The sequence below is a fragment of the Acanthisitta chloris genome, unplaced genomic scaffold, assembly GCF_000695815.1.
Source record: "Acanthisitta chloris isolate BGI_N310 unplaced genomic scaffold, ASM69581v1 scaffold11046, whole genome shotgun sequence".
NCBI classification, from domain to species: domain Eukaryota; kingdom Metazoa; phylum Chordata; class Aves; order Passeriformes; family Acanthisittidae; genus Acanthisitta; species Acanthisitta chloris.
This window is the reverse complement of record NW_008677625.1, coordinates 1735-22403: the sequence shown is the minus strand read 5'-3', so window position 1 is coordinate 22403 and position 20669 is coordinate 1735. Positions and strand designations below refer to the sequence as shown.

At 41.1% G+C, this 20669-nt stretch overlaps 1 protein-coding gene across 1 annotated transcript in view; it reads left to right on the top strand.

Moving 5' to 3' along the window:
* MGA (MGA, MAX dimerization protein) overlaps window positions 1–20669 on the top strand; it is a gene marked incomplete at its 3' end in the record, with an annotated part of 43888 nt that overhangs the window by 22879 nt on the left and 340 nt on the right. The window contains exons 14-20 of the mRNA XM_009076585.1: window positions 1621–1860; window positions 1948–2238; window positions 2787–3083; window positions 5230–6908; window positions 16946–17070; window positions 18341–18392; window positions 19979–20161. Coding sequence (XP_009074833.1) covers window positions 1621–1860; window positions 1948–2238; window positions 2787–3083; window positions 5230–6908; window positions 16946–17070; window positions 18341–18392; window positions 19979–20161 — 2867 coding nt within the window. The remainder of the gene's footprint in view (window positions 1–1620; window positions 1861–1947; window positions 2239–2786; window positions 3084–5229; window positions 6909–16945; window positions 17071–18340; window positions 18393–19978; window positions 20162–20669) is intronic.

The window sequence follows — 20669 nt, the reverse complement described above, 5'->3', positions numbered from 1 at the left end:
AGCTGAAGTACAGAGTGAGTGTACAACATTAATGTTGATTTCTGTGCAACAGTGCATGCTGCCTTTGGCTGCATTGCCTACCTAAACTGCCTCTGCCATAAATAACCTCTAAAGCAGAAGGTTTTATTTTGACTTCAGAATAAGATTACAGGTGTTTAGTATTAGTTATTTTATTAATGCTACTGGAGCATATTTTGAAGAGACACAGAAGAGTGGATGGAGACACGCTGAATGTTAACTTGGATTTTTGTTTTTAGAGTTTCGTTACTATCGTTTTTGATTGCGTTTCATCAAACACCGATTTAACAAAATGAGTAGAGTATCACTCTAATACGTGGTCCTTCACTGTTAGATTTTCTGCTCATGTTGCACTCACAGTTCTTGTGACGACCAAAGATGTGTGAAGCAGCAGTCAAAGACAAGATGGTCCGAATCTGGATTAGCAAACAACAGGTGTGCAGCCAGTAACCACACCAGCCTGTAATCACATTGGATTCCACAAGCTAAACAGGGTTGGACGTAGTCAGCGCTATGAGATAAAAGAAAAAAAGGAGCATTGGAAGAAGCATGTGGTGCATGTGTCTGAGTTGGTACTGAAATGGCTATCCCAGATGGCAAGAGAGGAAGTTGCCTTTAACTGACATTTTGCATGAGTTTTTTAAAAAAAAAGCTGGTGCCCATCCACAAATTCCTTCACATTAATTAGAGATCTGAAGAACCTTTGCAAGAAAAAAGGATGTTACCTGTGTCCTGGCAAAACTGTAATTTCTGATCGATTCTTTTGTTTCTTCCTGCCTAAATTTTCATTGCCGTGTAAATGGGTGTATTGTTTTTCTTGTCCAGTAATAAAACTTGTTATTTGGTGTGTTTATGCAGTATGAAAGACCTGGCTACCTTTCACTGGCAGGTGAAGTCATTGCTGCATATATGATTTAAGTGTTCTGACATAGTCTGGGTTAACAATGCTTTGTGCATAAATACCTACAATAGTTAGTGCTGTTGTACTCATCTGTAGGCATCTGTAGTGTTGTAGATGCAGTATTCTGATCCCTTGGAGAGCAAGGGATGAGGTGAAGGATCTTCCCAACGGTGATGACTTTCTATTGGTTAAATTTGTTCCATCCAGTCCTCAGTTACATGAAAGTCACTGCAATTAGAAGGGAACATGGCAAACTCTTACCTCCTTCACATCCCTTTCCATCCTGGCTGTCTAAGATGAATACAGTAGAAGGGGGAAGAAAATAAGCAGTAAAAAGAGGAAGATCTCAGCAAGCTATTACAGGAAGAATTTGAGGTTTAGAAAATAGTTTGAGCTCCTTATTTCACTTAGGTGTTTGTTTTCCTCTACTATAGTTAGAATTGTCTGTAGTTTTGTGGTGAAGAACAGCCCTTCAAGACCTGTTTCTTTTGTGTGTCCAGGAAGAAATGCAATAAATCTACAAAAGTGGAAGAAGTCAGACATATTTCAAATGTGTAAGGCATATTCAGGACTGCTATAAAGGTTTAAATTTAAATACAAGGTACAAAGAAAATGGAGGCTCAAATTCATGCTGAAATCATAATTGTAGCACCTCATGAAAGGCAAAGGGGAAATTTTGACCTGCAAGTTTTTATTTACAGCTGTTCAACCCTCACCTGGTGGGATGTTTGCCCAGTTTGTGATAAACAGAGCCGGAACTCTACAGCAGAAGATTCCTGGAGTGAGCACACGCCAGCCTGTGTCAGGGCAACAGTTCAGTGTCAAGCCTACACCAATTACAGTTGTTGTTCCTGAGGCTTCTTCAATACTATCTCCAGTTCAATGCACAGTCGTTCCTGGGGTCACTGCAGCCACCACCAGTTCTCCAGTTACTGTGGAAAGTACCAGTGGAGCAGCATCTACTGTGACCACTCCTAGCCAGACAGAAGCCAGTGAACCTGCCTGCTCTCCTGCAATTACAGTCACAGCTGCTGCTGCAGCACCTGGAGTGAACACCTGTACTACTCCCTCATCCACCACTCCTACTACTGTGAACATAACAAAACCAACAGGGGTTGTTGCAGCAGGAGTAACTACATCATTCCCTAAAACTGTAGTAACACCACCAGCTGTTACTTGTCCTATTGTCACAAGGTCCACTTCTACAGTTGTACTTACAACCACTGCAGCGGCTACACCTGTGGTGACCACACTGACTTCCTCTGTTCCAGTGATACTGTCAGGAGTGAATTCAAGTCCTCCACAGAATCAAAAAAGAGGTAATGCTTAGGTGCTTTGGGTTATTATTGCAAACATACAGGTTTTTTAATTCTGCCTCTCTTGTAGGAGGAATACGGTCAGCAACTGTAGTATCCATTTGAAATATGGATTCACTTGCCTTGCCCTTCTGTCCAAAGTTTGTGTTCCATCCTGAGCTAGAAGTGAAGGGAAAAAATGTAGCTATCTGGTCTGTGACTGCTGTGAAATCAGTGGGAAGCCTCACATCATTTCTTGGCCCATAGAAATGTATAGCACGGTTACGACTGCTAGAATTTCACAGCTGGCAGAGAGTCCAAGGAGTGGGTATGGAATTATGCCTCTGTGTCGTGGCTGGGAAATGCCGATGGAACTACATGGGTTAAAAAAACTGTCTTGGCCTGGTTGGTTCTATGCATTCTGTGAATCAAAAAAGGAAAAATTGCTTCCAAACAAATTTAAGAGAAATCCAGTTGTTTCCAAATATTTGTGCCTGTATTTGTTAAAAATAAGCCTGATTTGTGGGCTGTTCTCCTAAACTGATTTTGATATAAGTTTTTTAATGTTTCAGAAGATGCTACTCCCCTGGCTGTAAGTCAGAGTCCCCAGAAGATAGTTCCTGGAACGGACAAACGTGTTGGGCCTCAATTGTTGCTGATTCCAGTGCATCAGACACCTGCTTTACGACCAGTAAACAACACCCAGCTTGCACAGAGGCAGAGGGTGATTCTCCAGCCTCTCAGGAGCCCTGGTGCTGTGAACCTGTTCAGACATCCTAATGGGCAGATCATACAGCTTGTTCCGCTGCAGCGGGTTCAAACAGCAGGTGCCCAGCCCAGCGTGCAGCCAGTGATGCTCCGCAATCCAGGTACAAAGTCCAGGGTTTCTTTCTTGACTGATGTCCCAGTCCAGTTAGACTTGGGAGTGTTTGATCAATTTCCCTAATGTGAATTAAGACACAAATGAGGTCAAAATACTGTTATGGAGTGAGACTTTAGTACTGGTCACACAAGGGGGAGAGAAGGGAAGTTAGGAAAGTTAGAAACAGGAAAGGGGGATAGTTAGAAGTAAGCAAGATTTGGTATGCCAAAGCAGATAGTCACCACTGTGGATCCAGATGACCTGAAGTCATGTAGAACAGGGATAGTCACCGCCATAGGTCCAGCGGCGTTCCGATGATTCCTACTCGTGTCGTAAGGGGGATATTTGCCTCCATAGGTCTGGCAGTGTTCTGATGATCTCTGTCTCCAGTGGTACTTACCTGAAACGCTCTGGACGCTGGCCCTTTTTGTAGGGTACTGACTGGTCAGTTTCCTTGGAGTGGAGCAATTCCCAGCCTCCTGATCTTGGCAGCTGGAGGGGATGTCAGTCACTATCTGGCCAATGGCTAGGCAGCCAGAGGGTGTCGTTGGTGGACAATGGTGCTTTTTGGTCTTGGCAGCTGGGGACATTCTGTGACTCAGCAAGCTTTGAGGCAAACAGTCCCAGGGGTTGCTGGTTTTACTGGTTTTAGTCCCCTACACCAAGCCATCAAAGCCAAGCAATGTTGAAACAAACATTGCTTAAAGGTCCCTTACAACTGACTAATGCCTTACTCAGAAATTAACAGTGTAATAAGTGTCTCTGTGATGCTGCTTTCCCCTGCTGGAAGTAATTGAATAGAGTCTAATTTGGTTCTGTGAGTAGTTGTAGAATGTAGTGTAATTAGTCAGATGCAATGCAACTTAAATACCATGTGTCTAAAATACAGGATGTGCAGTTAATAGGTAAGTCACCAAAATTTGGGAGTTCTGTGCAGCAAGTAAAAAGGCCTCTGTGTGTGTATGGCAATGGAGCCATGTCTATTGTACTGTCATTAAGTTAAGAGAAACTGTTGATCTGGTGAGTCAAAAATAATTTTTGCTGGAGATTCTCTCAAGAAGAATGAGCTATTACCTGCGTTTCATTGTATGTGCTGCTCTGGTTTTGTTAGGTTTCCAGGTTTGTTAGTGTTTTTACAGGAGATACTCAGATGAAATGTTACCCTACAGTATAAAATTGCCAGCTTTTTTTCCTCCTTAAGAGTGTGAGAAGAAAAAGAAGTGTTGTTTTCAGCTGTTTCTCTGGTGCACAGTTGGAAGACAGGGTTGGAAGAGTTAGAAATTGCAGGTGTCTGACAGAAAATAGGTGGGATGCCTGTTGGGCATGCTGTTATACATATTTGTAAGTGCTAAACGAAGTAGTTTAAATGCATATTTGCTGTACAGTAGGACTTTTTCTTCTGTTCTCTCTTTATCAAAAAACATCTTGAAGAGAAGAAGGTAGAGTGGTGTGAAAGGGAGAGGCAAGAGCAAGATAACAAGTAAAAACGAGATAAAACTGTGTGGGGGAGAGAAAATAATCCTGTGCTTTAGTTGAGCATTGAGCATGAGGTGTAGTAAAGAATCAGTCAAAAAGTTACTTTAATTTCTGTTTTGTGGCTTTTGCTGTGCAAGAGAAACCAGTTGCCAGTGATAGTACTTTTCCCTCTGTGTTTCACAGAGTTGTGAAATGCTGCAGAAGAGTTCATTAAGGTGGAAGAGGTTGTGGTATAATTGTGTAATCTTGTCATAGTTTTTCTATGTGGAAGTCTTTTTGTGAGGAGGAAAAAACATTTTAAAATCAAATACAATTTTTTTTTCTTTTTGTACAAAATCCCCATTTCCCTGTTTTCCTATAGATGGGAAAGTAAAATGCAGAGGACTTTGAATGCAGTGCACTTTGTTATTAAAAAGCTTAATGCTAGAACTTACCATTAAGTCTGTTAGTTTTAGAGTGGCCACCTCATGTGGATTTTTGGGGTGTTCCTTACAAAAATTCAAGTTTATGTATCTTTATGCGTTACCAGCTCTTTGAGTGAGAACTTGTGGTTAAATATCTGATTACATCGTGATCCTTGGGAATGCCATCTGCTTCTAGTACAGCATCAAATACTAAAACTAAAAGAAAAAGGTTGCTTTGAGGAATTACTAGTGGATGTTTTGTTTTCCTCACAGGATCTGTTGTAGGAGTCCGGATGCCTACACCGTCTAAGCCTCCCGAGCTGCCTGTGTCTCCCGCTTCCTCTGTGTCTGCCACTTCTCCTGCCACAAATGCAACTGTACAAACTGCAGTACCCAAGTTATCCCCTCCATCTAACCCAGCCACTCAAGCATCCTCTCTTCTTCCTTCAGTAACAAGTTTTGTGTCACAGGCAGGCACTCTGACTCTGAGGATCAATCCCTCTGCTGCTGGCAGCATGACAAATCAAACATCCTCTGAGTCTAAAATAACCTGCAGCTCAGGAAGTCTGCCAGCTACCACCGCTAATTTCATACCTTTGCAGTCTGGGAGTTTTGCTTTACTTCAGCTCCCAGGACAGAAGACTGTGCCAAACTCCATTCTCCACCATTTTGCATCTCTTCAGATGAAGAAGGATTACAGGAAAATATGCAAGAAAGAGGACTCAGGTCCTGCTCATCAGGAGAATGGGAAGGCTTCCTGCTCAGGTGACACTGAAGTTACAAAGTCTGAGGTCACAGTGTCAGATAGAAAACAAGAAAAAAATGAGTTGTCGATTAACCGCTCAAATAATGTTGAAGAGTCGGCGTCTGGCGCAATCACACCTAGGGGGGATAGAAATTCCACTACATTAGAGGTGGTGGAGAAGAACTCCAAGGTGCTAGAGAGTTCTTGTGATGATAGCTCTTCTTCTCAGCGTGATGTTTCTGCAGATGTCATATCATCTGACCATTCGTACATCAGTGAGAGGCCAAACGATGAGGAAGAAGAAGAGACTTCTGAGGAGAAAGAGCGTCCTGTCTGTTCTGAAACTGCAGTGGAGGCTGTTTCAGCTAACTCTGAAACTGTTTGTGCGTCATCAGATCAGTCTTCGTTTGCTCCTCTGGTTAATGCACATCCACAGAGTCTTGAGAATTGGGAGACTGCACAGTTGAAGAACAATGGGAAGGAACAGGAAGAGAAACCAGTAAAAGAGCAGGAAGGAGATCCACAGACACAGATGAAGGAGGACAACAAGGCAAGCTCTGGGCAGTCACAGAGTCGACAAGAGCAAGATACACGGCTGGAGAACAAGGAGGAACAGAGAGGGACTGAACTGTCTCAGAACAAAGAAGATTGCTGGGGTGATACTGTACAGCCAGATCTGGAAAGGAAGGAGTACAAGGGCTCTACAGAGGCAGAAACCATAAGAGAGAAAACAGAAAGTAAGTCTGAAATCAGTTCTGCAAAAGAGCTGGATAATGCTTCAGGAGAAGAGCATACAGTCAATACTGAGGAAGGCAAAGGGAGCATATCTAGGCAAGAAGGCAGTAACAGCAAAGAACAAGGTGCTTTTGATGCTCTGGAAGAAATTAAAACAGGTCATGATATTTTAACACATGTCAACAGTTCTTGGAGCAAAATATCTAGCATTGTACCTCCTTTAGAAACTAGAAGTGAAGTGAATAACAAAGCTGATAGATCAGAGAAAAGTGACTTTGCAACACCACCAGAAGAGAGGGCACACAAAAAGGGTTGCACGCCCACTGTTGAGAGAACTGCTGATGAGATGGAAGAGGATGAAGAGGAAGATGATGAGGATGAAGAGGATGAAAAAACTGATGATTCTGCTGATGAGATGCAGGATGCTACTTCTGACTTCCCAAGTGAAGATGAAGTAGAAGTTGAAAAAGTGGTAAGCATTTACCTACATATGAAGGTTTTGGTTATTTTTGATTTACCAACTAACATGTCATAACCCATGGATTTGAAAGATAGAGTATGATGTCTATGTTCTGGACTTCAGTTTCGTAGAAAATCTAAATCGGGGTTCCAAGTGGAAATGCCTTTTATTTCTTCTTAGATGCATGCTTTTTCGTAGGTAGCAGTGTAGTGGTGTTGTAGAAATTGTCCACTTTTTCAGATAACGAGTTATATTGAGCAGTCTGTAATAGAACAATTGCAGGTTGTCTTCCTCCAATATCTACTCAAGTAACTTGGTTCCTTGTAATATGACTTATGATCCAAAACATAGTGACCAATCTAGTATTTCAGTTATTTTAAGCTGTTTCCTTCTACTTAGTTTTTGTAGCTTTAGTTAGCATTTATTTCTGGCAGGAATGTTTGAATCCCTCCTTAAATTCCTTTTGAAATTTAGTAATACATTTAAATAGTATGTGAAAACTGCCATTCCATATTGGATAGAAAACAAATTGCTCCAGAATTCACAGAATAAGGGTAAAACTTTGTGGTTAGTGTAGTTAAGATATGTTTACATTTTAATGCTCTTAAAATGTCCATCAAATTTAAAACAGAAATTAAAATAAAGCAATTCCGTGTGTAACTCCTTGATAGACTTTTTATATACCTGTATGTGACTTAAGAAACAGTGCATTGTTACTTAAAATTTATGAAATTGTGGCTTTGTGAGTCAGTCAAATGGACATAAAAATAAGATAGCCTTTTCTTGATATGAGAAGAAAATGGAAAGAGAATGGTTAAACTGGAGAAGAATTGAAGAACAGACAAACTAAAAATACAAGATACTATGTCAGTGTCTTCAGGAATTTGAAAGTATATCATTCTTTTAGCCCTTTTGTGTTAATGTAGTCCTCTTGCAGTTGAAAACTGAATTAGAGTTGTTTGCTTTGTAAGCATACAGCTGGTACAAACAGGTCCAGAAGATTCCTAAAACACCTGGGCAGTAACTTCTTGGTACAGGTACTAAGTGATCCAACTGGGAATGGTGCCTTCCTCAATCTGTTGCTTGTTGACAGAGAGGGGCTTGTGAGTGAAGTGGCAGTTGGTGCTGTCTTGGCCATAGCAACCATGAAGCAATCGAGTTTAAAATCTCCAGTGACAGGAGTAAAAGTGCCAGCAAAACTTCAACCCTGGATATGAGGAGAGAAGACTTAAGGCTGTGCAGGGAACAGGTTAGTAAGGTCCTCAAGGAAAAGGCTTTTGAAGGTGCTAGGGTCACTTCTTAAGTACCACCTAAAGGCACAGGAACAGGCAGTTCCAGCATGCTAGAGGTCAGACAGGCAAGGCAGAAGGCCAGCCTTGCTGAGCACGGGATCTTCTGGAGCTAAGGTGAAAAAAGAGTGTGTGGCCAGTGAAACCAAGGTCAGGTGACATGGAAGGACTGCAGGGAAGCTCCTCACCACCGCTCTAGGAAGAAAATTTGTGCAGCCAAACTCAGTTGGAGTTGAAGGTGGACAGTACTGTGGGGGACAACAATAATAGTATTTTAAAATACATTGATAGCAAAAGGCAGATAGGAAATACCACTGGCCCATTACAGGATGAGGGGGATCACCTCAGAAACAGGGACACAGACAAGACGGAGATGTTTAATGCTTTCTTTGCCTCTGTCTTCAACACTGATAATGAGCCCCAGAACCCTGAGGTGGGGGACTGTGACTGCAAGAATGTTAAACTCCCAGCCAACCCTGAACTCATGCGGGATTTGCCATTCCAGCTGGATCTCTGTAAGTCTATGGGCCCTGATGGGATTCATCCAAGGGTACTCAGAGAGCTGGTTGATGTTGTTGCAAGACCTCTCTGAATGACTTTCTGAATGGTCTTGGGAATATAAAGAGGTCCTAGTCAACTGGAAGCTGGAAAACATTGTCCCAGTTTTCAAGAAGGGCGAGAAGGGATGATCCTGGTTACTGCAGACCTGTCAATGTAATTTCAGTGACTGGTAAAATTATGAAGATTGTTCTGGGAATTATTAAAAAACACATGAAAGACAATATAGTCATCAGTCACAGCCAGCATGGCTTTGTGAGGGGTAAGTCCTGTTTGTCAAACCTAATTTCCTTTCATGACAATTTACCCACCTAGTTGATCAATGGAAGCCAGTTAATGTAATGTTTTTGGAATATCTCTCACAGCATCCTTCTGGCCAAAATGTCCAGCACGTAGCTGGATAAACATGTCATGCAATGGGCGAGCAACTGGCTCGTGGGTTGGGCTGAAGGGGTTATAGCGAATGGGGTTACATCAGGCTGGTGACTGGTCACCTTTGAAGCTCTACAGAGCCAATTCTCTTCAATGTTTTCATAAACAACTTGGATGCAGGACTCAAAGGGGTATGAAGTAAATTTGCCAGCAACACTAAATTGGGAGGAGCTGTTGACTCCCTGGAAGGCAGAGACGCCATGCAGAGATGTTTAGACAAGTCAGGGGTGGGCAGTCACCAACCATATGAAGTTTAACAAGACAAGTGCCAGATTCCACACTTGGGACAGGGCACGCCTGGATCTGTGTACAAACTGGGGAATGAGACACCGGAGAGCAGCACTGCAGGAAAGGGCCTGGAGGTCCTGGTTGGTGGCAAGTTGAATATGAGCCAACAGTGTGCCCTGGCAGCCAGGAGAGCTAACCATGCGCTGGAATGCATCAGGCACAGCATCACCAGCCAGTTGAGGGAGATGATTGTCCTCCTCTACTCTGTACTTGTGCAGCCTCAGCTTGAATACTCTGTGCAGTCTTGGGCACCACAATACAAGAAAGATATAAAGCTATTAGAGAGCATCTAAAGGAGGGTGACAAAGATAGTGAAGGGCCTAGAGGGGAAGTCATACGAAGAGTAGCGGAAGTCACCTGGTCTGTTCAGCTTGGAGGAGACTGAGGGGAGACCTTACAGCAGTCTACAGCTCCTCACAAGGGGGAAGTAGAGGGACAGAGGCTGATCTCTTTTCTCTGGTGACCTTAGGTTGCATATTAGGAAAAGATTCTTCACTCAGAAGGTGCTTGGGCACTGGGACAGCTCCCCAGGGAAGTGGTCACAACATCAAGCCTGCCAGAGTTCAAGAAGCATTTGGACAGTGCTCTCAGGACCAGGGTGTGAATCCTGGCCTTGTCCTGTGCTGGGCCAGGAGTTGAACTTTGATGATCCTTCTGAGTTCCTCCAACTCAGGGTATTCTATTAATCTATCAGCCATATCCGGAGTAACTCAATTAAGTCAGCAACTCTGGCTTTTCACTTCCAGGAGAACTGACTAACAAGTTCTATTCCAGCTCACTGTTCTCAGATAAGATGATAGCATCTCAGCTGCACAAACATGAGGAAACTGAAAGCAGATGTTATTTTCGGAAGTTCTTTCAAGCTGAAAACTGAAGTGTTGCTGTCTTGTCTTCAGTTGGGTGGTGACAGTTTAGCTTCTGTATCCTTCAGTAGCTTATGCAGAGTTACCAAGTTCTGAGAACCAGAGTTAATTCATGCCTGAGGCCAGATGAACTTTCCAGAACATGGTAGTCCTAGGAATTTGTTGGTAAACCAACAATAATGTCTAGGTCTGTTTATCGAGGTTGATGTTTTAAAACTGTATTTTCATTTGTCCTACAAAAGGATGCTGAAACAAAAAAGTTAATTATTGGAGATTATAAAAAATGTTTGTTTTGGAAGAACTTACTGTGCTGGTTTTGACTGCTATGGTTTGGGAAGCTATATAAGGGTATGCCTTCACCACAAGCTCACACAAGAACGACTAAGCTAGCTTTGGTTCTAGAGCAGTAAAGCTGAGGAATGAGGTCTCAGAGAACTGTAAAAACCTGTTTGGAATTTGGGTTTGTTAGTCTGTACTGCCTGCAAGTTGAGTTAGTGTATTGATGCCTAATGAAGAATTCAGTTTTGAATCTAAATATAGGTGTTATTTTTCACTGGGATATACTCTTCTCTCAGCATAGTGCTTACAAGACAGGCTGCACTAGTATTGTTTGTCAGACTGGATGAAGTCAGATCATGTAAACAGGTTACCAGAGGATGTTTATCTGTTTCATTAAACTAGTGGAAGCACAGAAGCAAAGAGTACGTGTTTGTCTGTTAATACTTTTGTTTAGTGGAAATACTTAGGACAGCTCTTTCTCTACTAGTTTGAAACGTGGGCTGGTTTTAGTTGCTCAGGAAATGGCCATTTAAAACCCCAGAAAAGTCCAGTGAGAGTCAGGATGATTGCTACTTACCTGTAGTATCTATCAGGGTTTCTTTTTTAGTACATTTTTCCACACTAGTTCTCATTGTAGTAATGACTTCATTGTTTCTAATTTTGCACATCAGTGCCCTTGAGATTACCTTCTTACCTTGTCCTGACTTTGTGTTCTTAAGAGACTTGTAGTCTCCCCCTCTGCTCAACAGAAAGAGAAAAAGCTTACTGAGATAGTATCTTTTCCCTTTTGCGTTTCCTACCCTGAATTGCATCAAGAGTGACTTAGGCATGTTGATAATTGTGGGTTTGGTGATATGAATAAAACCTTCTGAGAATATCCATATAACCAAACTAATCAGTATCAGGACCTGTTGTCTGAACAAATTCAAGTGTGATGGTCTGGAAGATGATACGAAACTCTTGATCTCCAAGGAATGCTGATTGCACACAAAGTTCCTGTTGAGAAGGACTACGTGGCCTATGTAATCATAATTGTTCACATGAGTCCTTGTTGGCTTAAGCCAAAACCATGCCAGGGGTTGGTTCTGGTATTTTAATGCTACAGATAAGAGTCGTGTGATTTAGCTTACTAGTCTGAACAGCTTCTACGTCTGGCAAGTTACTGTATTTTAAGTGTTGTTTAAAAGTGCTTTTCATTCATTCTTTTTCTGAGCTGAACACTGAAATGATTAGGAAATATTATGAATCATTTTAACATGTTAAGTTTAATAAAAAGCGCAAGTGACATTTTGTGGATGATTTAAGTTCTAACAATCTCATGTTCTCAGCTTTTGGTACATACCATGTGTGACACCTACAGACATTGTAGCATAGAAAACAGACCCAGTAATTACGTATTTGCTTGGGTAATGTCTAACGAAACCCATTATCATCTAACCTCCTCTCTCAGCACTGTCACTGAGGATTCTCTATCATCAGGCAGTTCGTTCTTTAGGAAGCAGCAGTAGAGGTTTAGACTGACAGGAACAGACAGAGAAGAATCAGAGGAGGGTACTTAGAAACACGTGTTGAAATGCAGATTGGGGGAAGTGCTGTCATTTCTGTAACAACTTTAGAACTTCTGTTGTAGTGAGGGATTGCTCCTCATCTGTCTTCATTCCTGAAGGTATTTTATACTTACAAGCCCAAAGGCATTTGGAAGTTATGTAACTACAGACTGAAAATAGCCTGGAAAGACTGATACTAGTAAGGTAGGGCCTCCACAAACATCTTCAAGCATTATGCTAGCCTATGGATGGGGTTCAGCCTGTGATAGTTTGGCAGTAGTCATGCAGGAATAGCTGTTCTTAATGTCAGACCTTAAGTGGACTTACTCCTGGTGGTCTTCACAATTGTGATAGTTTCCCTTGTTGTTAGGAATTCAGGGGTAGAGAGGAAAGATTTACCAACCAGAAGCATTTTTCCCTGTGTTGTTAAGACGTAAGAATGAAAAAACTATGTATTTTTGTTTTGCATATGTCCACATTCAGAATGTGTAAACTTAAAAATGTGAAGTTCTTGGTGGGCAGCCAAGTTTTTACTTCTATTCTTTTTGCCCATCTTTCATGAAAAAGATGCTACGTTTCAGGTTTTGAATACTGTTTTTGTAATACAATAGCGTGTGGGAAGTTCCAGCATGAGAACAGCTCTAGCTGGATAATGGCTATAAACTCTTTGATTAGTCCAGTGTAACTTAGGAGTGCTCAAAAGCTTTACCATGATAGTGTTTCCATGGAAAGCTAATTTCCTGGAGTTTTTTTTTCCTTACTCTCTGGATTGTAGCATGTTTGAACCACCCTGCATGTCCACTTACCCTGCAGTGTAATGATGTCCAAATGTAGTTTAGACAAAGTAGTCCTGCCCACTGAAGTAAAACAGTATGCATCTCTTCCATGTAAAGTCACAAAAATGATACTGTATAAAGTGGAAAAGCTTAGAGAAAGTATCTGGAGGCTTTCAACATCAAGGTGGCTTTAGGGATGCCAGGAGAGAATGAGAGGTGCCCTTTCTTTGTATAAAGAAATAGAACTATGTTGCCCTGGACCTCTTGTACATGCAGTATTTTCAACATAGTGGCAAGTATCTGTACCTTAGTTCTGTGATTTAAATAAGTGTCTTTATTTGAATGATTTTTGTTTAGCTAGTTTTTCAAACTCTGGTTTTACTTTGCCTTCTCTCATCAGACCCTGGGGAGGATTAAAAAAGGCTGTGGAAGCAGCTACACTACATGTTTAGATCACCTGTTGTAGCTCCACAGAAGGTGTGGGGGTGATTTCAGTTTTGGTATCTTAGAATCACAGAATCATTAAGGTTGGAAAAGACCTCTAAGATCATGGAGTCCAACCTTTGACTGAACACCACCATGGCCACTAGACCACTACATGCCATGTCCAGTCATTTCTTGAGTACTTTCAGTGATGACTCCAAAACTTCCTTGAGCAGCCCATTGCAATGCTTGACAAACTTTTCGATGAAGAAATTCTTCCTGATGTCTGACCTGAACCATCTGGTGCACCTTGAGGCCATTTTCTCTTGTCCTGTTGCCAGTTGCCTGGGCACAGAGGCTGACCCCCATTTCACCACAACCTCCTTTCAGATAGTCCTAGAGAGCAATAGGGTTCCCCCTGAGTCAGCCTCCTTTTCTCCAGGCTAAACACTCCCAGCTCCCTCAGACACTCCTCATAGAACTTATGCTCCAGATCCTTCACCACCTTTATTGCCCTTCTCTGGACACGCTCCAGCATCTCTTTCTTGTAATGGGGCCCAAAACTGGACACGGTACCTGAGATGTGGCCTCACCAGTGCTGAGTGCTCAGGCATGATCACTGCCCTAGTCCTGCTGGCTACACTTTCTGATACAAGCCAGGATGTCATTGGCCTTCTTGGCCACCTGGGCACACTGCTGGCTCATATTCAGCATGTTGACCAGCCCTCCTGTGTCCTTTTCTGCCGAGCAGCTTTCCAGCCACTAATCCTCAAGCCTGTAGTGCTGCTTGGGGTTGTTGTGACTGAAGAGCAGGACCTAGCTTCCAACTTGTTTTCTTTTGTTTTCACTTCCCTCCACTCTTACCAGTTAGTAGACTTTAATTTCAGATTCAAGCTTATGTTCTTCTCCTCAACTGAGGAATTCTTGGAGCAAGTGTGAGGAGGAGTTGTTGAAAAATTGCTGGCTGTTTGTATAAGTGGTATTTTTCAAGGGAGATTTTATAGAGTAGAACTTAGATTTCTTAAGATTCTGTAAGCATATAGAGCCACTTGACAGACATGAAACAACACTTCATCCTGTTCACAGACAGTGTCTGAAAGGTGTTGAAATACCTATGCTGAAACGCAGTGTAGTCTTAACTCAGTCACACTTTCAGTATCCCCTGTATGTGTGTTCTGGAACTAGATGGCAAGCAGTATTTGGTTGGACCTCAGCAAGGTCCCAGGGACATGATGTCTCCTGACTTTGATTCACCTGCTTGTGGAGCATTGGTGATACGTACTTCGTGACCAACACGTCAAGTTCCGAGCGATGCGCTGCTTTCTTGGTAGAGAGAGTTCATTTCATCTGTGCTCTATTAGCACCAGGTGGTCCCAGTGCTAACAAGTCATGTTTTGTGGGGCAATATTTACAAGATGAACCAAATAAGGATTCTGTGAGCTTTGATGTAAGGAGAGAGAGACTGTACTTCTTTAAGTGCCTGCCAGTGCCAGCAGTATACTTGCAGGAAGAGGTATCAGCTTCTCTGCAAATGAGTAGTTTAGAAGTTTATACCTTTTTCTACACAGAATCTATGCTACCAGCACTTTGCAGGACTTCTCATGATGTGAATGGATGGTGATGTTAGACTTGGGGTATTTGATGGGGGAGAGAATGCTGCATGGTTCCATTATTCTTAAAAGACTGGAAGATTCTACAGGCACTCTTGCATACACATGTCTGTATGTATGTAGGCACTAAAATAAATGTACTATGTGCACAGGCACTCTTTTTTCCATATATATTCCCTTTTTCATGTGTATATATGCATACCCTCACTATATAATTCACCAAAGGCTCCATTGCTGCAAAGTATACATTTCTATACTTTAAAAGACTGTAATCCCTACTGTAACCTTTAGGAAAGGAGGGCAAACTTGCTTAATTTTTCATACAGATTCTGTTCCCATTTTTCTGTAGCCTCGATCACACAGCCATGGGAGATGGTGTTTTACAGAAGATCTAAAAAATCCTGAGAATTTTCTGTGGCAGCACGATTCACAGTAATGATCACTTTGTGGTGTCAGTGCCGAAGGTGGCAATTTTTATGGTGTTCCTTGAATTTTAGATAGCTTTGCTCAGCGTTTTTAGTTTCAGGGTTGTGTTTTTATTTGGAGTTTGTTTGTTTGCTCGTTTAGAAAAGCTTGTATTTAGTCAGTATGAAGAAGCCAAGTACAATATCAAACTGTATTAGGTCATTAGAGATTCTCCTTCACTGCCAAAAAGGAAGCTGAGATTTACTCTCTGGTTATAAATTGAGTTTCTTTAACATAGCTGCAAATTTTGCAGTACAAAATTCATGGCAGACCATTGGAAATGTGTATCATTAACCATTTGTTAGTTACACTTGTGTGATAATTTAGGCTGGTCTTGTTTGCTTTTGTTGCAGTGCTGTACATAGCCTAATCTAGTTACCTGAGTAAGTTCAACACTCTCCCTTCTAAACACAGTTTCTTAAAAACAGCAGTGTGAGTTGCAGATAACTTCAAATAATCAGTACCATGAAGAGCAGGTGACCATGAAGTCACCCATACAGGTCACTTTCTGATTCACTGTTGCACGGTGCTTTTTTTTGCTGGGTTTGGTGTTTTTTGGGTTTTGGGTTGGATTTTTTTTTATTAACTATTTGAATTAATTTCAGGTAAGTATTCAGTTCAGAGAAGGAGATTGCAGTTCCAGAAAAGGAAAGGAAAGAAGGACAAAGAGAAGGAAGGCATGTCGGAAGGAAATAAGAGGAGGGCAGGATTGGGATAGTTCAGGGAACTGGATGAATACTTATGTTTTCTTGCTTGAGGAGAAAGAGTTCTTTGTTCTGTAATCGGATCAAAGATCAGAATGTAAAAAACTTCAATAAAAACTGTAATACAAAAAAACTGGTTGCATTGGCATGGGGGTGCATTGCCTGTTACTACAAATGGCCACAAGATTGATTATTAACTGTTGTAGTTGCTACAGCACTGCAGTTATTCTCCCTCTGTCTTCACAGATGGTAGCAAGTTTTATTGGTCAGGCAAGCATGGAGAAAAAGTACTCTTCAGAATATCATAAATATTTAAAGTAATAAATGGGCACCATTTTGGAAAGAAGCAAAATCATCATGTAAGCACTTCACTATATGATGCAAAGAAGCCTGACTGTGCGAGAGATCTTTACTAAGGTGATAACTGTCTCAACTTCTATAAAAAATTAGCAAGAGTCTACAATAATAGGTCTTAAGGGCAGTTTAATTTTATTTGAAAATGGAAGCAGGAAAGCTCTGCCCTGTGAAAGCTTTTATCTCACCCATTGTAAAAGCGTAAGTGACAGAGATGGGTTTTGCCCTTAGCAAAATTCATTTTACAGAGTTGCAAGTGGAAGGAATTCCTAGAGGTGGCAGTTAAAATAACCACCTGCTTAGCACTGTTTCTTGGCCAGTGTAGCTGGAGATGTTGATTCATTAATGGTTCTAAATGTTGTAATGTAATCTCATTTGAGACTGAAGTGAAACTGTTTTGGCCTGAGCACTATTGCTAAGTAGATACTCATTTTAAAAAACCAAAACAAAAACTGTTCCAGGCTGCGTGTGAATACAGTGAGGATGACGAGCAGGTGGACATTGAGACCGTGGAGGAGCTTTCAGAGAAGATTAACATTGCCCGTCTGAAGGCCACAGCTGCTTATATCGAACCTTCCAAACAGAAGTAAGCATCCTTGGAGAGCACACCACAGTTTGGTATTTATTGATGGGCTGGCATCGAATGAACCCATTAAAACAATAGGTTTTATGTGATGACAAGATAAAGCAAGGCTTCTGTCAGGCCTTCCTGAGCACTGGTGCTTCCCAGTGTCTGTGAGGATGGGGCTGTCAGAACTAAGATTAGTTTCAAGGTGTCTTAGCTATTTCCTCCCCCCCATTAATTTATTTATGGGAATGTGTATCTTGTAATGTAAAATTATTGAGTCCATCACCTCCCTTCCTGCAAACTAAGTATGAGCAGGGTCGTCTTTGTTTTAAATGTGATTTTGCAAGCTTTGTTTATTCTTGCTGGTGGACTTAGTTTTAGGCAGGAACGGTCATTGGGTTAATCCGTCACCCTGCAAATGAAAGCTTTGTCTTTGGGACCATTACCCCAGCAAAGAAAGTATTTTCTTACTGACATACGGTCTGCCATGGTTGGATAGCTTGGCTTTATTTTTTTGGTTGGCTTGTTTGTTTTTGTTGCTGTAGCTGCTCTTGCATTTGTAATGACAAAATGCAAAGTGAAAACATGGCTGGCTTGATGTATGTAATGATAGTCATGGCTGTTTCTCAGTTGCATCAAAAGAATGGGGAATGTTGCATCCTTAGTTCTTTTTGTTTGAATAGTTTTTTTTAGAAACTTTGAAAAAACTGTTTGACAATATTATGTATCTCCCAGATAGTTTTTCAGGTTTTTTGCCCCCTTTAAAGATACAGCTCAACATTTATCCTTAGGTGGTGACTTTGCTGACAAACAGATGTTTTGTATACAATAATTTTCAAATGTGTCTTGTTCTGTGTTTTCTTGCAGCTCCTGAGATATGAGGAAGCTGTTGTTACTATATTTTAGGATAGTAATAAATGTGAGGATTTTGATTGGTGGTTCTTGGTGGGGGAGGGATTGCTCTGCCATCTATATTAAGTATCTGGGTTTTTTTTAAAAACAGAACCAAAACATAATAAAGAAAATATGTTCTGCATCTAAGTCACAGGGTGAATTTATTCTCTTTGGCATATAGTTTGTCTTTTGCACTATGAGTTAATTTCACAACTTTCAGAACAGCTCAATTATTTCCCGGATGATGGCATTGGAGATAAAGTTCACTTTCTTGAGAAAGCTCAAGCATATCCTGCTTTCATGCAGAGCAATTCTAGACTGTTGGAATGTAGTTAATGAGGATAGAGTGCATGAGATGAGTAGTGTTGGGAAAAACTTTTTACCTTTCTTCCAGATGCCATACTCGTAATTCTTCGGATGAAACATTATCAGAAAAAGATACGAAGGTATATGTTTGCTCTCCTCTTTCCTTTTGGTATCACACCTCCATTTTAAAGATAAACTTTCATCTCAAGTGCAACTCTTAATGTGATTTATCTGCCTTCCAGATATTTGTGATTAAATGCAAGAAACCAAATGTGTATATAAGGGACAGGTGCTCAGTCCAAATCTCATTAAAGCAGAAGGACTGCTGCAGGCATTCAGCTTTATTTCGGGGAGGAATATCTGCATTTTTTTTATGACTACATTTGCTTAAGTTTCGTGTTCTTGGCATAAATAATTTTTACAGCATGCTTAAAATAATAAATGGGAAATATTTTCATGTGTTGAAGAAGACAGTATGTAGGATTATGTAGGCACAGCCCTGGGTGAAGGATTTTTGACCACAAAAATTTAAACAGTATGTATTTAGGCAAGTTATAGATACTGCAGAATCCTTTCAAACCAAAACTCATTGCAATCCTTCAGAATCTTATGCTGTATTTCAGGGCAGCTTTGAAGCCAGTTTCACTAACTGCCCATGATAACTCTCTGTGAGATACTGATGTCAGCTCTAGAACTACCTGCTTCTTGGGGTGGGGCTTCGAGGTGTGGTGTGAACCTGGTGTATGTCTTACATATTAGAGCAGACTGGTCTGTGTGCCTTTGCCTGAGATGGATATGGGTTCCAGGATGCTCTGCCTGCCTCACCTTCTCCATGGATCCTCCTCTGCCCTTGAATTTACATTGTTAGGCCCTCCCTTGAAAGGAACCTAATGCCCAACACATGAGCAGACGCAGCCTTACTGTGCTTGAATCTGCCTGCAAGAAAATAGTATAACTGGACCTGAGGAGTCTTTCCACTGATGATCTGGGGTTTGAAGCAGACCTAAAATTATGTAGAGAACTGTGTTAATTACTTGCCCATTAAATAAATAGCGTAATTCTACGTAGCCTGTAAAAGTAATGGTGCAATAACAAACTCAGATCTGTAGAGATTAGTAATTATGCTTATTGCCTATCAGTCTTCTCAGAAACATATGCAAATTCAAACCAGAGCCTCTTTGCGACTTTGTGTTTCTTGGTGGATGTCTGGGTAGTGTCAGTGCCGTCTTTCACATTCTTCCTTACAATGTCTCTTGGCCCCAGCCGTTAGGAACCTATGAAAGAAAATGGAAATCAAACTAGTTTAACTCTGGGAAAAAATTCAAGTCTCCTTTATTTGATGTGATTATTTCTTTTGTTAATACACTTTTTTGACAAGCAAACGACAAAAAATACTTGGCTCAAGCATGTGCTGATTTTTGTAATCCCGTGGTTCATCTAAGTAGCCTTGTATTGCAGAAAACAAAAGCTTATGAACATAAGGGACTCATGATCTTCTCCTTTAGGGTTGATGTGATGATGTTGGTCACTTCTTGGTCAGCATTTCATTACTTACTGCCTGTGCTTCTGATGCTGAACTTTCGTGAAGACATAGTAGCAGGATAGCATGACATGGAATCTTCAGGTGTCTGTAGAAATGTTGCGAATGGCACATGTCTTTGAACATTGTTTGCCGTTACATTGCCACTTTTGTTTAAACTGGTCAATCCGGTTACTTCTCCAGCAGAAACATCAGACCTGGAAAAAAAGGATGAATTCTGAGGCAGAAGCCATTGCTCGTTACCGCCAGGCACACACAGCAAATGAACGTCGGCGACGTAATGAAATGAAAGGTCTCTTTGAAAAGCTGAAGAGGGTTTTGGGATTGCCGAACCTTCCCAAAGTCTCCAAGTCCTACATCCTCAAGCGGGTAAGTATTTTGAACCTTAGGCAAGAAGGAGAATCCTTTAATCTAGACAGAGTAATTACACTAGTATGAACTTTTCTAGTGAGTCCCTGTGAATAGAGAACTCTTGTCACCTCTGCAGGACTCTCTAGAATAAAACAACATCTGAAAGAATATGTATTCCTAAAAGCTTAATCTTGATGACATGGATGCATGTTTTTGGATTAGCCCTCTCCTTGTATTCTTTGTGAACCATGGAAGGATATAGCTTAATTACTCTGTGCTTTAACTGTGTACCTCAGGAAATTTTGAAATCCATTGAAGGCTTATTTTTTTTAAATGCTGGAGCAGATAGTGTTCCATTAGGTATTATACTGACATTAAAATCTTAATTATAAAGATAAAAATGACAGGAAATAAAACATAAATTCTAGATTCCTTATTATATTTATCAGCGGTACCCAGAAACTGTGGGATAAAATTGGGGGTTTTTACTTTAAAATTGGTGAATTTTGAAGGAAGGATAAACAAG